The sequence below is a fragment of the Abramis brama genome (genome assembly GCF_963993115.1).
Source record: "Abramis brama genome assembly, chromosome: 20".
Classification (NCBI taxonomy): domain Eukaryota; kingdom Metazoa; phylum Chordata; class Actinopteri; order Cypriniformes; family Leuciscidae; genus Abramis; species Abramis brama.
In genome coordinates, this window is record NC_139982.1 from 2,614,462 (window position 1) to 2,628,210 (window position 13,749).

The 13,749-nt window shown below is 37.7% G+C and overlaps 1 protein-coding gene and 1 long non-coding RNA gene across 3 annotated transcripts; both read left to right on the forward strand.

The window, feature by feature from the left end:
* The first annotated feature begins 2,632 nt into the window (after window positions 1-2,632).
* On the forward strand, window positions 2,633-3,873 carry LOC311071128. Of its 2 annotated transcripts, XR_014603763.1 has the most exons (5): window positions 2,633-2,688; window positions 2,776-3,104; window positions 3,192-3,278; window positions 3,366-3,407; window positions 3,476-3,873. It is a non-coding gene; the product is annotated as an uncharacterized lncRNA (long non-coding RNA). The 2 variants fall into 2 exon arrangements; XR_014603764.1 differs by having other exon boundaries at window positions 2,637-3,104.
* A 171-nt stretch (window positions 3,874-4,044) lies between these two features.
* LOC311071141 (putative nuclease HARBI1) lies at window positions 4,045-5,655 on the forward strand. The gene is made up of 4 exons (XM_084095363.1): window positions 4,045-4,402; window positions 4,472-4,587; window positions 4,684-4,795; window positions 4,890-5,655. Exons 1-4 carry the CDS (start codon window positions 4,201-4,203, stop codon window positions 5,258-5,260), a joined length of 801 nt encoding a protein of 266 aa, XP_083951489.1. The 5' UTR covers window positions 4,045-4,200; the 3' UTR covers window positions 5,261-5,655.
* The last annotated feature ends 8,094 nt before the right edge of the window (window positions 5,656-13,749 follow it).

Below are 13,749 nucleotides of genomic sequence, written 5' to 3' on the forward strand. Positions count from 1 at the left end.
CGTATTTTTAAGAGTGTTTGCTCATCTGCAATACGTCTATAGGACGTTTCCTGTCAGATGTCAAATAGACGTTTAGAAGATGTCAGTTTAACATGCATTCTAAATCATTCTAAATCATTACATCTTAAAGACATCTTCTAAACGTCTATTTGACATCTGACAGGAAACGTCCTATAGACGTATTGCAGATGAGCAAACACTCTTAAAAATACGTCTTCCAGATGTAAAATGCACATCAAATAGTCAGTGCTATCTGGGTAGTTATTTTTTATTGTCGAGAGACGGAGGCGGCCGCCTCATAATTCTCTATGCAGGAAAAACCCTGGTAACGTAACGCGTAAATGCGCTTAACTAGTGCAAATCAAGCAAGCTAGTATGCAAAGGCCATGAAGTGTTGGCGAAATAACACATTAGGGGACTGGAGTGAATATGGAATTATTTCCAGAAAACTTCTTGCACAAAATAAATTCAAGCACTTTCAAGCACCTGTCTCTATGTATGTTTATTTTCAAAAAACTTTCCAGGGCCTTGAAAACATTTTTTCAGATTCACAAACTTTCAAGGATTTCAAGGACCCGTGGGAACCCTGAATTACACACTCACCGCTCCGCTGAAACATCACAATTACAATTCAAATATTTAATTCACATCTCCAAAAACGCAGTTGTACTGTAATTATGAAACGGTTAAATTTTTAATTGAAATGCACTGCAGATATGAGTGAAATTGTGTAAAGTAACTCCATCACACTGTATAAAGCTATGATAAATTATTATTAAAGCCTTACATTATTATTTAACGTTACTACGCTCAGTACGGTTTAATCTTAGCCGTTGTACTCTGCTTCTTATGTTGTCCACCGTTTTTTTTTTTTTGTGTTTCTCCTGAAGCAGCCTTATTAAAGCCTTACATTATTATTTAACGTTACTACGCTCAGTACGGTTTAATCTTAGCCGTTGTACTCTGCTTCTTATGTTGTCCACCGTTTTTTTTTTTTTGTGTTTCTCCTGCTTTTATTAATGTAAAGCTGCTTTGACAGAATGAAACAATTGTGAAAAGTGCTATATAAATAAAATTTAACTGAATAAATAGATGAGCTATAATAATAATCACTTTAATTTATATAGCGCCTTTCAAAGGACCCAAGGTCGGTTGCTCACTGCACTGCAAAAATGTCTTTCTTACTGGATTTCTTATAGCCTAAATAACTGCGCGAGCCTCAACAGCGCTACATTGTTACCGTCAGTACATTAGGTAGGACTATATTATTATCAACCATAGGCTATCAATCACCACTTACTTTAAATGAAATAAAACAGAATCATCCTCATGTTTTCGGTGATTCCCTAGTTATTTTTTATTGTCGAGAGACGGAGGCGGCCGCCTCATAATTCTCTATGCAGGAAAAACCCTGGTAACGTAACGCGTAAATGCGCTTAACTAGTGCAAATCAAGCAAGCTAGTATGCAAAGGCCATGAAGTGTTGGCGAAATAACACATTAGGGGACTGGAGTGAATATGGAATTATTTCCAGAAAACTTCTTGCACAAAATAAATTCAAGCACTTTCAAGCACCTGTCTCTATGTATGTTTATTTTCAAAAACTTTCCAGGGCCTTGAAAACATTTTTTCAGATTCACAAACTTTCAAGGATTTCAAGGACCCGTGGGAACCCTGAATTACACACTCACCGCTCCGCTGAAACATCACAATTACAATTCAAATATTTAATTCACATCTCCAAAAACGCAGTTGTACTGTAATTATGAAACGGTTAAATTTTTAATTGAAATGCACTGCAGATATGAGTGAAATTGTGTAAAGTAACTCCATCACACTGTATAAAGCTATGATAAATTATTATTAAAGCCTTACATTATTATTTAACGTTACTACGCTCAGTACGGTTTAATCTTAGCCGTTGTACTCTGCTTCTTATGTTGTCCACCGTTTTTTTTTTTGTGTGTTTCTCCTGCTTTTATTAATGTAAAGCTGCTTTGACAGAATGAAACAATTGTGAAAAGTGCTATATAAATAAAATTTAACTGAATAAATAGATGAGCTATAATAATAATCACTTTAATTTATATAGCGCCTTTCAAAGGACCCAAGGTCGGTTGCTCACTGCACTGCAAAAATGTCTTTCTTACTTAGTATTTTTGTCTTGTTTTCAGTAAAAAAAAAATATCTACAAAAAATCTTAAATATTTTCTTGAGCAAAATTACCTAGGAAAATAAGCAAAAAAATCTGCCAGTGAAACAAGAGAACTTTTCTAAAATTAAGTGTTTATGGAAAAAGTAAACTTATTTCAAGAGAATTGTTCTTATTATATTGACAGATTTTTTATTTTTTTGCTTGTTTTAAGCACACATTTACTTAAAGTTTATATTTTTTGTCTAAACTATACTTATTTTGCTAGGTCATTTAGCAAATCAAGAAAATACATCTTTATTTAAGATTTTTTTGTTGTTGATATTTTTACTGAAAACAAGACAAAAATACCAAGTCATTTTTTGCAGTGTGACTCCATTAAATGTTCTTGTGATAAAGAATGTGTGTGTGTGTGTGTGTGTGTGTGTGTGTGTGTGTGTGTGTGTGTGTGTGCGTGTGATGTAGATTAAACATGAATGGGCCAAAACGGACATGGCAGCAGGTCAAAATCAAATACAAGAACATTCTGCAGAATGGTATGGTCCCTGACTAATATTTAACAAAGCACAAGCATATATTGTACCCAGAAGGTGCCTGCTCACACATTGTCTGTACTGTTTTAGCAGTGAAAAAGAATACCCACAGACAAGGCACGGGTGGTGGGTCACCAAAGGCTGACCTTACCCCAGCAGAGGACATGGCCTTGGAGCTAAATAAAGGCAGGCCCGTCTTAGAGGGGATCCCTGGGGGGAAAGAGACGAGCATAGGTTCCTCCCAAGATGCCACCCACTTCATTCAAGGTATGTCCTTCCATCTCTACATGGGATACAACCACATTCATATTGAATCAATTTGGACTGTCTGACTTTGGTTTACCTATTGCCTTGCAGTGTCTGGCAGCACTGTGTTCCTGTTAGAGCCACCAGCACAAGCACCAGACGATGCTGATCCAGTGAGTACTCCATCAAAGGCATACTGTAGGCCTGGCATGTCTTGTCTACTAGCTTCAATATGAATCCGATTACAGTAAATGTGATAGGGTGAAAGCCCCAGTGCAGCAGCAACAGCACATGATGGAGACGATGATGAGGAGGAGACCATCTCTCTGGATTCCAGAAGGCATGAGGTATCATGTTAAGACTGTGAAAGTACTATTTACTCTACAATGGTGAGGAGTCCTCATCAAAATCAAAAAATCTAATTTCTTTTACAGGACCCAGATGCTATACAGTGGGAAAACCAGCCTGGCAACATAGTGCGTATTAATAAAAGGACACCACATCCTGCCAAATTCCAGCTGCGCTAATTGTATTGTGTTCACAGAGCTCACAAGCTATCAGAAAGTTGTATGGCAACCACCTCCGGCGCCAAATAGAACTGGCAGACATAGACATTCAGTACAAGAAGAAAAAGATGGAAAATCTTGCACTGGAGTCCGAAATAAAAAAGAGGACAATTAGGAAACTGGACCTTGAAATAAAAAAACTTGAGAGGGAGGTGAGATATGCCTTCAATGTACACTGTATGCTAACTGTAACACAAATGTATTAATCATTATTTTTCTTTCCTCCCCCAGCTCCAAGAAGATGACACAGCTCAAAATAAAAATTAGGTATATTCTCGTAAAGTCAAGTGAGCCATGACATATGAGCTCTTATTGTGAGCACACAGGACGGTGGCATCTTTCTAAGGTTTTTTTTATTTTCCCAGCAATCAGTACAACCAAGGCACCGGCCTCTTTTGCCCACCCCCCCAGCACCAGGTGTGGCCACTAGCCTATATGAAGGCCCAAAATTGTGTGTTCCTTTCTGCTCTGACAATGGCATGCCCATTCTTGCGAGATGTGGTGGATGAAGCACTTGTGCTGAGGAGAGCCTTCAGGTTGAGAAAGGGTCTTCAGGGACCGGTTGGACCCACTGGCCTTCCCTGATGACCATCTATATGAAAGATACAGGTTTTCTGCAGATGGCATCAGGTATCTATGCAGACTACTGGGTCCCAGGATTAAGCACCGCACTGCACGGAGCCATGCACTGAGTGTGGAGCAAATGGTTTGTGTGGCCTTGCGCTTTTTTGCTAGTGGAGCCTTCCTGTACTCAGTGGGGGATGCAGAACAGCTGAACAAGGCCACAATTTGCCGCACAATAAGGAGTGTGTGTCTGGCTATCAAAGCATTAGCAGATGTCTTCATCTCCTTCCCTGGCCACAGAAGACTCTGTGACATCAAAGAGGAGTTCTATAGGATTGCAGGTAAGAGGATCTACAAATTACAGGACAACTGTTAACACATAGTAGGATACTCATTACTTTGTGTGACAGGTTTCCCCAATGTCATTGGTGCAGTGGACTGCACACACATAAGGATAAAAGCCCCCTCAGGTGCCCATGAAGCCGATTTTGTGAATAGGAAATCCTTTCACAGCATTAATGTTCAGGTGAACATAACTTTTTGATATTGTCCATTGACGAACACTCTGCATTGCCAGTGATGTGCATTGATTGGTGTAATATTCCTCATCTTATGATTTCAGATGGTCTGCAATGCTGACTGTGTGATCAGCAATGTTGTGGCAAAATGGCCTGGCTCAGTCCATGACTCCAGAATCTTTCGTGCCTCTGAAATCTATCAGTGCCTATCACAAGGTAAGCCACACAACCCCTATTTATAACCATCATGGCTGTGTCAAGAATATCACTGTGTTTATGAGGTAGTAATGATGAGATTTTGTGTTGACAGGTGAATTCTCTGGTGTGTTGCTGGGAGACAGGGGGTATGGCTGCCAGCCTTTTCTCCTGACACCTTTCACAGACCCCCAGGAAGCACAGCAGGCCTACAACCATGCCCATGCCAGGACCAGGGCCAGAGTTGAAATGACCTTTGGCCTCCTGAAGGCACGCTTTCACTGCCTTCACAAATTAAGGGTCAGCCCTGTTAGGGCATGTGATATTACTGTGGCTTGTGCTGTCCTCCACAATGTGGCCTGCCTGAGGAAGGAGAGGGCCCCCAGAGTGCCACCAGCCATGGACTGGGACAATCCGGCAATCTTCCCTGATGACGACAGTGGTCGGCTGCTGAGGGACCAATATGTGTTGAATTATTTTAGTTAGTATGTGTGCTTTCAATTTTGGTTAAATATGTCCTGCGGTGGCAGAGGAATTTTTTGGGTTCGTTTTTTTACGAATTTGGCCTCTTATGATGTTTGTGCGGTATACTGTGTGTAATACAAGGCTGCAGGGAGGCTACTGCATCCATTCATTTGTCTGTTCAGTTGATGTGTATGGATTTGTCCTGCATTTATTTTAGTGTGCAGACATGCAGGGTGTGTTATATACAGACCTTTGAATGTGTATGTATCATTTTGTATAATATGCTTTGATTCTGTGCTTTCCATCTTGTAGAGTCACTGTGACTTCAGTTTCGAAAGGAGCTGATGGTTTACCTGCTTTGTTTTGTCCTTATTCAATAAAGGAACATAATGTTACACATTGTGTTTTTATATTCATATGGAATGTGTATTTGTGTATTTGTTTATATGACAGAGTACTAGGGCCACACTGAGGAAAAAGGATAGTCATAAATTTATGAGGCTGGTTCTTTCTGCAGAAAAGCTACATATTCTTTTTACAGTTTTGATACTTATGACAATGTGATACTTAATATTCTGGCACATCAGCATGTCTTTGTTTATGAAACCGATTGTGGTCTTGAATAGTCATTTCAGTAATTAATTAATAATTTTTACCATAATATAATTGCTAAATTAGGGTGGCTCAGACGACACCATTCGAGACACTCAATTTCTGTTTTGGGGGGGATAGCTCATCTAGTCAAAATAATGTGAGAGCCCTTATGCTGCTGCTGCATCCCCTCATGCTGATAATGCTGTCCCTATATGCGGCTGCTATCTCCTCATACTGCTGCTGTCCCCTGACTCTGCTAATTCATGAATGGTCAGGGGACTCATCTGATCAGAACATACTGCTGCTGCTGTCCCCTGACTCTGCTAACTCATGGGTGGTCAGGACTCATCTGATTATAACATATTGCAAATTATCCGTGTATATTTGTAGATTACTAAGCATATAAATTGTTAGAATAAAATCATCCTCTGTATCTCAGAGGATTGCCAGGTGTGGTTTTGTTTGGGGGGATATTTTAGCTCTCACAGTCCTAAACTGTGTGAGTGTCCCCTAATGCTGCTGTCCTCTGACTCTCTGCTATTTCATGGTGCTCATGAAAGGTCAGAGGACTCCCTGAACAGAGCCATACCGCCAAATTTCAATTCAGGAACATCAACCTGTTTGCAATCTATTCAATATAATTATTTTTTATATATATATATAATTAGTATTTTATTAAGTTTTTAAACATCACTATTACAATACAATCAACATTGTAGTCAACTTCACAATTGACATTTTAACATGTATCCCATAGTGATGATACATTTTAAATGTACACAAATAAATAAAAAGAATAAACAAAAAGAAATAATACAAATCATATAAAACTACAAAAAAAAAAAAAAACGAACAAATCAAATATACATTTTTCAATAAGCACCACATTCTCATTTAGTAGCAATATATTGCACATATTTTCCCCATTTCGCCACATATTTTTCTGTCCTGTCATTAATATTGAAAGAAATTTTTTCGTAAGATGCCACTTTTGCCAATTCCGTACTCCACTCCTGGAAAGAGGGCTCCCCTGGGTTCTTCCAGTTTCTCATTATTATTTGTTTTCCTACCATTATACTAGTCTGAATAAAGTCCGCTGCTCCACAGTTCAGTGTCATCTGTGGATCATTTAAAACATACAACCTCGGACAGAACTCCAGACCAGTCCGGGAAATATTTTCAATGCGGTCATGAATCTTTAGCCAAAAATTCTGAATCATGGGACATTCCCAGAGCAAATGAAAAAGAGACCCTTCTGAACTACAGCACTTCCAGCAGTCTGCATTATCTCTCAGCTTCAGCCTAAACAGCCGAGTCAGAGTCCAGTAAAATCGATTAAGAATCTTAAACTGGATTAGTCTGATCTTAATGTCTCTTGAAACCCTTTTAATGTTTTCACAGATACGATCCCATTCTGTATGTGTAACATCAATGTTCAAATCTGCTGACCAAGTTAACATTGTTGCATAAGATATGGTAACTGTCTGTTGAAATAACATTGCATAAAAGATAGCAGCTTCATGCCCCAAACCCATTATTTTCGTAGTCTGAGAAAGAAGGTTGGACTGCTGAGGTTCTACTCCTTTCCCTATGACAGCAATTAGCAGGTGACGCATTTGAAGATACTTCCAGAAATTATTTCTGGGCAAATTGTATTCACCTGCTAACCTTTCAAATGATTTTATATTATCCCTCTCATACAGGTTTGCAAGTGTAATAATTCCTTTTTCTACCCAATCTTTCCATAGAAGAGAATGTTTATTAATACGTAAGGTTGGATTATTCCAAATACAGGATTCAGAATTAAGATAAACATTAATATTAAAAGCTTTAGAAAACTTCTTCCACACATTACAGAGGTTGGATATGATAGGGTGAGATTTTAATTTGGAGGGTATATTGCTAGACAAAGCATTTATAGGGGAAAGTGGTGAGAATAATCTCTGTTCAATCTCAAACCAGGGAGGAGCTCTCTCAGGTGGCAGTGTCCACTGAGCTATATGTCTCAAGCAGAAGGCATAATGATACAGGGCTAGTTTGGGGAGGCCCATGCCACCCTTATTGATTGGCACCTGTAGCCTTTCTAATTTTATCCTTGCGCGTTTACCATTCCATAAGAACTTTTTGCAAGTTTGGTTGAATCTTTTAAAGTATTTTTGGGGTATTGTAATAGGCAGGCATTGCAACAAATAATTCAACCTCGGGATACAATTCATCTTCAGGACTTTGACCTTTCCCCGTAATGATAAAACTAGTGGTGACCATCTATCTGTATCTAATGAAATTTTATTAAAGAGTGGATTCAAATTCTTTTCGATTATTTTATCAATTTGGTGAGGGAAGAGAATACCAAGATATTTTATGCCTTCACTAGGCCACTGAAACAGCCCCGCCTGAAATAAAGTTCTTGGACAGTATAAAGTCAATGGAAGGGCCTCTGACTTGGACCAGTTGACTTTATACCCTGATATCTTGGAGAACGATTCAATAACGTCCAATAATGCTGGGACTGATTTGGCTGGGTCCGACACAAGCCACAAGATGTCGTCCGCGTAAATGGTAAATGGTAAAATGGTAAATGGACTGCATTTATATAGCGCTTTCACAGACCTATGGCCACCAAAGCGCTTTACACATTGCCTCACATTCACCCATTCACTCACTCATTCATTCATACACCGACGGCGGTGTCAGCCATGCAAGGCGCCAGCCAGCTCATCGGGAGCAGCTGGGGTAAGGTGTCTTGCTCATGGACACCTCGACACTTGGTCAAGTGGAACCGGGGATTGAACCACCAACCTTTCGGTTTGTAGACAACCTACATGAACCACTCAGCCACTGCCGCCCCAAAAAAGCAGAAGCTTATGTGTAGACTTATTAATTTTAACTCCCTGAATATTCTGATTCTTGCGAATAGCTGCCGCAAGAGGCTCAAGAGCTAGACAGAAAAGCCCTGGCGATAATGCAGAGCCCTGCCGGGTGCCTCTATGAAGTGTGAAATAAGAGGAAATCAAACCATTTGTTCTCACTGCGGCCTGTGGGTCTTTGTAAAGAATATCTATCCATCTGAGAAAAGTTTGACCAAAACCGAATGTTTTAAGCGTATGAAACATATACCTCCATTCTAGCCTATCAAACGCTTTCTCAGCGTCGAGTGAGATAGCTGCTGTTGGAACGTTGGAGTCCCGCACCGACCACATAATATTTATAAGGCGTCTCACATTATCAGAAGAATTTCTCCGTCTAATAAAGCCCACTTGATCAGGGTGGATAAGTGACTCAAGTGTTTTATCCAATCTATTTGCAAGTATTTTAGATAAAAGTCTACAATCCACAGATATTAAGCTTATTGGACGATAGCTTTTATAGTCAGTCGGGTCCTTTTCTTTTTTAAGTATAAGAGAGATAATTGCTTGGTTTAAGGAGGAAGGAAATTTGCCAGTTTTAAATGCTTCTGCAAGCATATTTTCAAATAATGGTAATAGATCTTCTGCATAGCATTTAAAACATTCTGCTGAAAACCTGTCTTGGCCTGGGGATTTACCTGATGGTAGGGCCTTAATTGCATCAAGTATCTCCTGTGAACTAATAGGTAAATCTAAGTCCTCCTGTTGTGATACACTCAACTTAGGAAGGTTTAATTTATTAAGAAATGACATTATCTCTTTGTCTGTGGTATTGTTTTCAGATGTGTAAAGATTTATATAAAATTTCTTAAATACATCATTTATTTCCCTAGATTTGGTTACCAGGCTTCCATCCTCAGCCATCACTGCTGCTACCAAAGATTTGCAATTTTTTTTGTTTAATGTACCTAGCCAAAAATGTCCCTGCTTTATCCCCAGATTCAAAAATAGCCTGCCTGGCCCTGAACAGAAGATATTCCGTTTTTTTGGATATTATAATATTATATTTAAGGTGAGTCAATTCTTTCAAAATAGGTTCAGATATATTTCTTTTTAATTTAGCTTAAGTGTTCTTAATTCTCCTTTCTAGATCTGTAAGTTTAGCAGCATTGACCTTTTTCTTATAAGAAGAGTATTGAATAATAAATCCCCTTATAAAGGCCTTCATGGCCTCCCAAGCCACTATGGCAGAAGGCGCTGTGGGCACATTGGTCTCCAAATATAACCTAATCTGGGCTTGAAGATCTTCCTTAAATCCTACATCTTGTAATAAAGATGAATTAAAACCCCACATCTGTGATCTTTCTGTTTCCTGATATAGGGTCATTTGTAGTCTGACCATGGCATGGTCTGTCAGCAGAATGCTATCAATTAAACAGGATAATGTCACAGGTAGCAAGGAGCTGGAAATTAGAAAAAAATCTATTCTTGAATAAACTTTGTGGGCTCCTGAATAAAAAAGTATAGTCTCTGTCCGTTGGGTGGTTCAACCTCCACACATCTATTAGGCCCATAGATGAACACATTCTCTTAACCAGTAAGACAGAGTCAGGCATTCTACTTAATGTTGGTTTACTTCTATCAAGGAATTGATCTAAGACAAAATTGAAGTCTCCTCCCAAAATTATGGGGTACTGTCCAATATCATGCAACTTACTTTCTAAGTCTATGAAAAAATTAGGGTGATCAACATTGTGTGCATATATTTTGGCGAGTATCAGAGCCTGTCCTTGTATCTCTGCTAGTATTATAATTATTCTGCCTTCCTCATCTTTAACCTCCCTCCTGAGCCTGAACTGTAGGCTTTTGTTAATTAATATAGCTACTCCTCGACTTTTCGATGACCCAGCACTAAAGGAAACATGTCCTACCCAGTCCCTTACAAAAACTGATTCTTGTGGACAACAATGTGTTTCCTGCAAGAATACTACGTCTTGTTTTTTAGTTTTCAGATGTCCCAATATTTTCTTCCTTTTAATTGGACACCCTAGGCCATTCACATTCCAAGTTGAATAATATAATGTCCTCCCACTACTTGTCATGAGCAATCTTAATATATTTTAGAATAGGATAGGTGGCCATACTATTATAAGATAAGATCCATGGTGCAACATAAATTATACACATTAACAAGAAAGAAAAAAGAAAAGAAAAAAAACCTTAATATCAACCAGTTACGATATCACTAACCAACAGACTGCTAACCAGTCTGACACAAAGAACAATAGAACAAGGAACATTGTTGAAATAAAACAAAAAGGTGAATCTCTTAGGTCCATGACTTAAGGAACAAGGGCAGCCCGGAGACCCACCGTCCTGAGTATCATATACAAAATTGTGTTCAGGTATTAGATTAAGGAGAACATAAGGATTTCTATACAAAAAAAAAAAATGTTGGCCTTATATGCCCCGGCTATAAAAAAAAAAAACAACTCAAAAATCAGCCTCTAAATGATTTATGAAATGCATAGCCGGTAATTTGACCTGATCTGTCCATGTCCAAAAAAACAAAACAGAGGTCTGCCAGTTCGCATATCACACACCCACTACCTCACATACCGTTACTTTCCCGAGCATACGGACATAGCAAGATCTTGTAGTTTCCAAGGCACATCCATAACATGAACGGAAATTGTTAACCATTTGTAGATAATCTGTTGATAGTCAACTAAAGATTAGATCTGTTGCTTTAAACAAATAAATTGTTTATGATCAGTAGACTATTAATAGACATTATCCACTAAGTGTTAGTAGATATATTTTAGGACTATCTAATTAAAGTGAAAAACAGTTTATATCAGTAGAAAGTCTATAACCTATCAACAGATTGAAAACATACTTTTTTTGTAAGTTTGGATAGATGCTGAAACGTATGATACAGACATGTCTGCAACGTAGAATTATTACGAATTCACAGCTACAAAACGTTTACGAATCATAAAGATATCTGTATCATTTCCCTTATACTGTTTTATAGATAAATGTAAGTTCCCTTAACCCTACTCCCAAACCTTAATATACATTACTAATTTTATACAGAATATAAAAAGAATAAAACACTTTATGGACAGAGATGTGTAGGGAAATGCCAGTTTTATTAATAGCATTAAAATATATTTCGAGCCACTAACATTAATCCTACTCCTGCCCCTAAACCTACCCATAACCATTTCTTAAAACTATGCAGGCTAAAATCATGAAGAAAAACAACAGATGTGTAATCATAATAATTTATTGCGAAAATGTAAATCGGTACCAAAAGTCGCTCAAATGACGATGTGTTGCAGTCCTCTCTGGCAGTATATAATAGTTTTGTATAAGGGACAGAGCAGAATTTAAGTTATTAATCCATGAAAATGTTAACCCAGCTTCCCTCTGCGTGAAGAGTCTGAAGACGGCGCGCGCGCTTCTGCAATTCAATGTTGTTTCAACTGAAACACGGCATGCTGCAATCTGTGACGAAGCAGGCGAGAGCCAATGAGCGTTTGATATCACTGCCGTAAAACATGTCGTAACGCTTCTTGAGGGCGCAATTTTTTAATTTAAATTCATCACGAGCGCGGGATTTGACATTTACGGTCGCTGCTGAGAATGGAGATGGAGATCGCTGGATGTGGATGAAGGGCTGAATTTGGATCTGTTTCTTGCTTGCGTATGGATTATAAAGATTTGGATTACATCTAACTTTACATTAGCTAATAATAAAATATGTATTTTGTTAATTTATATTGTGTTTTGGTGTATTATGGTTCTATAGGAGAAAACGCCTTTTGTGTCTCACCGTAACGTTAAATAAACTAAATGTTACAAAATGGTTAAACGATTAAAGAAGGTATTGTTAAGGGTTTAAACTATAGTCTTGTCTGTTAATCCTCCGAAGCGAGTTTGCAGCAGGAACAGAGATTATTTATTAAATGAGTAACTGTTATAACGTTAAACTGCATTTAATAAATGCGATTTTCTGTAAAACTTACTGTCATGAAAGGCTAAATGTATTAATTAATAATTATTGTTATTTGTTGTTTATAACTTTTGATCTTGGCCTCGGGCATTTGAAATGATGTAGACAATTGAGAGTTTTCTCATTTGGAATGCTTAATATAATGTTTTTCACATAATCAGATGGTTCAGATGTGATCGTGATATCCTAGTAAATAATGGGTTGTATTATTTTTTTTATTTAATAAAAGTGATTTTTTTCTTTCTCTGATGTGCTGGCCATAGTGTTTGTTCTACTTCAGTCAGGTTAGGTATGCAATCTGTTGATAGGTTATAGACTTTCTACTGATATAAACTGTTTTTCACTTTAATTAGATAGTCCTAAAAGATATCTACTAACACTTAGTGGATAATGTCTATTAATAGTCAACTGATCATAAACAGTATATTAATCTGTTGATAGGTTATAGACTTTCTACTGATATAAACTGTTTTTCACTTTAATTAGATAGTCCTAAAATATATCTACTAACACTTAGTTGAGAATGTCTATTAATAGTCTACTGATCATAAACAATTTCTTTGTTGACAAGCAACAAATAAGCAACTACATGTAATCTTTAGTTGACTATCAACAGATTTTAAATCAGATAAAATAATTATTATTTTGATGCATATGAGACCCCTTGAGTATGATATACAGTATCATATACTTCATATGCTGACATGACTGTTGACATTTAACTGACAGATTGATCTTGAGTTGTTGGTACTCAATCTACAGAAAGTTAGTTGACAATTGAAAGTTAGTCGCCAATTGGTTAATAACCTGTTGCAAAATAATATTGACAGTCAACAGGCACTTTTTCATAAAATCTGTAGATTAACACTTGAATTGTACCTTATAGTCTATAGGCAGTCAGTTGAACGTATGTTACTTGTCAGTTGAAACAGTGTTGTTGAATGTCAACTGATGCACTGTTGACAAGCTACTGAATGGCTACTAATAACTAGTAAAATCTCAACAAACGGACTATCAAAATAAAGTGTTACCCAGCATGTTGCAGTGGC

Excerpts from the sequence above, each read along its gene's own strand:
- LOC311071141 (XM_084095363.1), top strand. The coding sequence starts at position 4,201 with ATGGTTTGTGTGGCCTTGCGCTTTTTTGCTAGTGGAGCCTTCCTGTAC. Across the intron at positions 4,403-4,471 it reads GGAGTTCTATAGGATTGCAG|GTTTCCCCAATGTCATTGGT; the intron begins GTAAGAGGATCT and ends TTTGTGTGACAG. Across the intron at positions 4,588-4,683 it reads TTCACAGCATTAATGTTCAG|ATGGTCTGCAATGCTGACTG; the intron begins GTGAACATAACT and ends TTATGATTTCAG.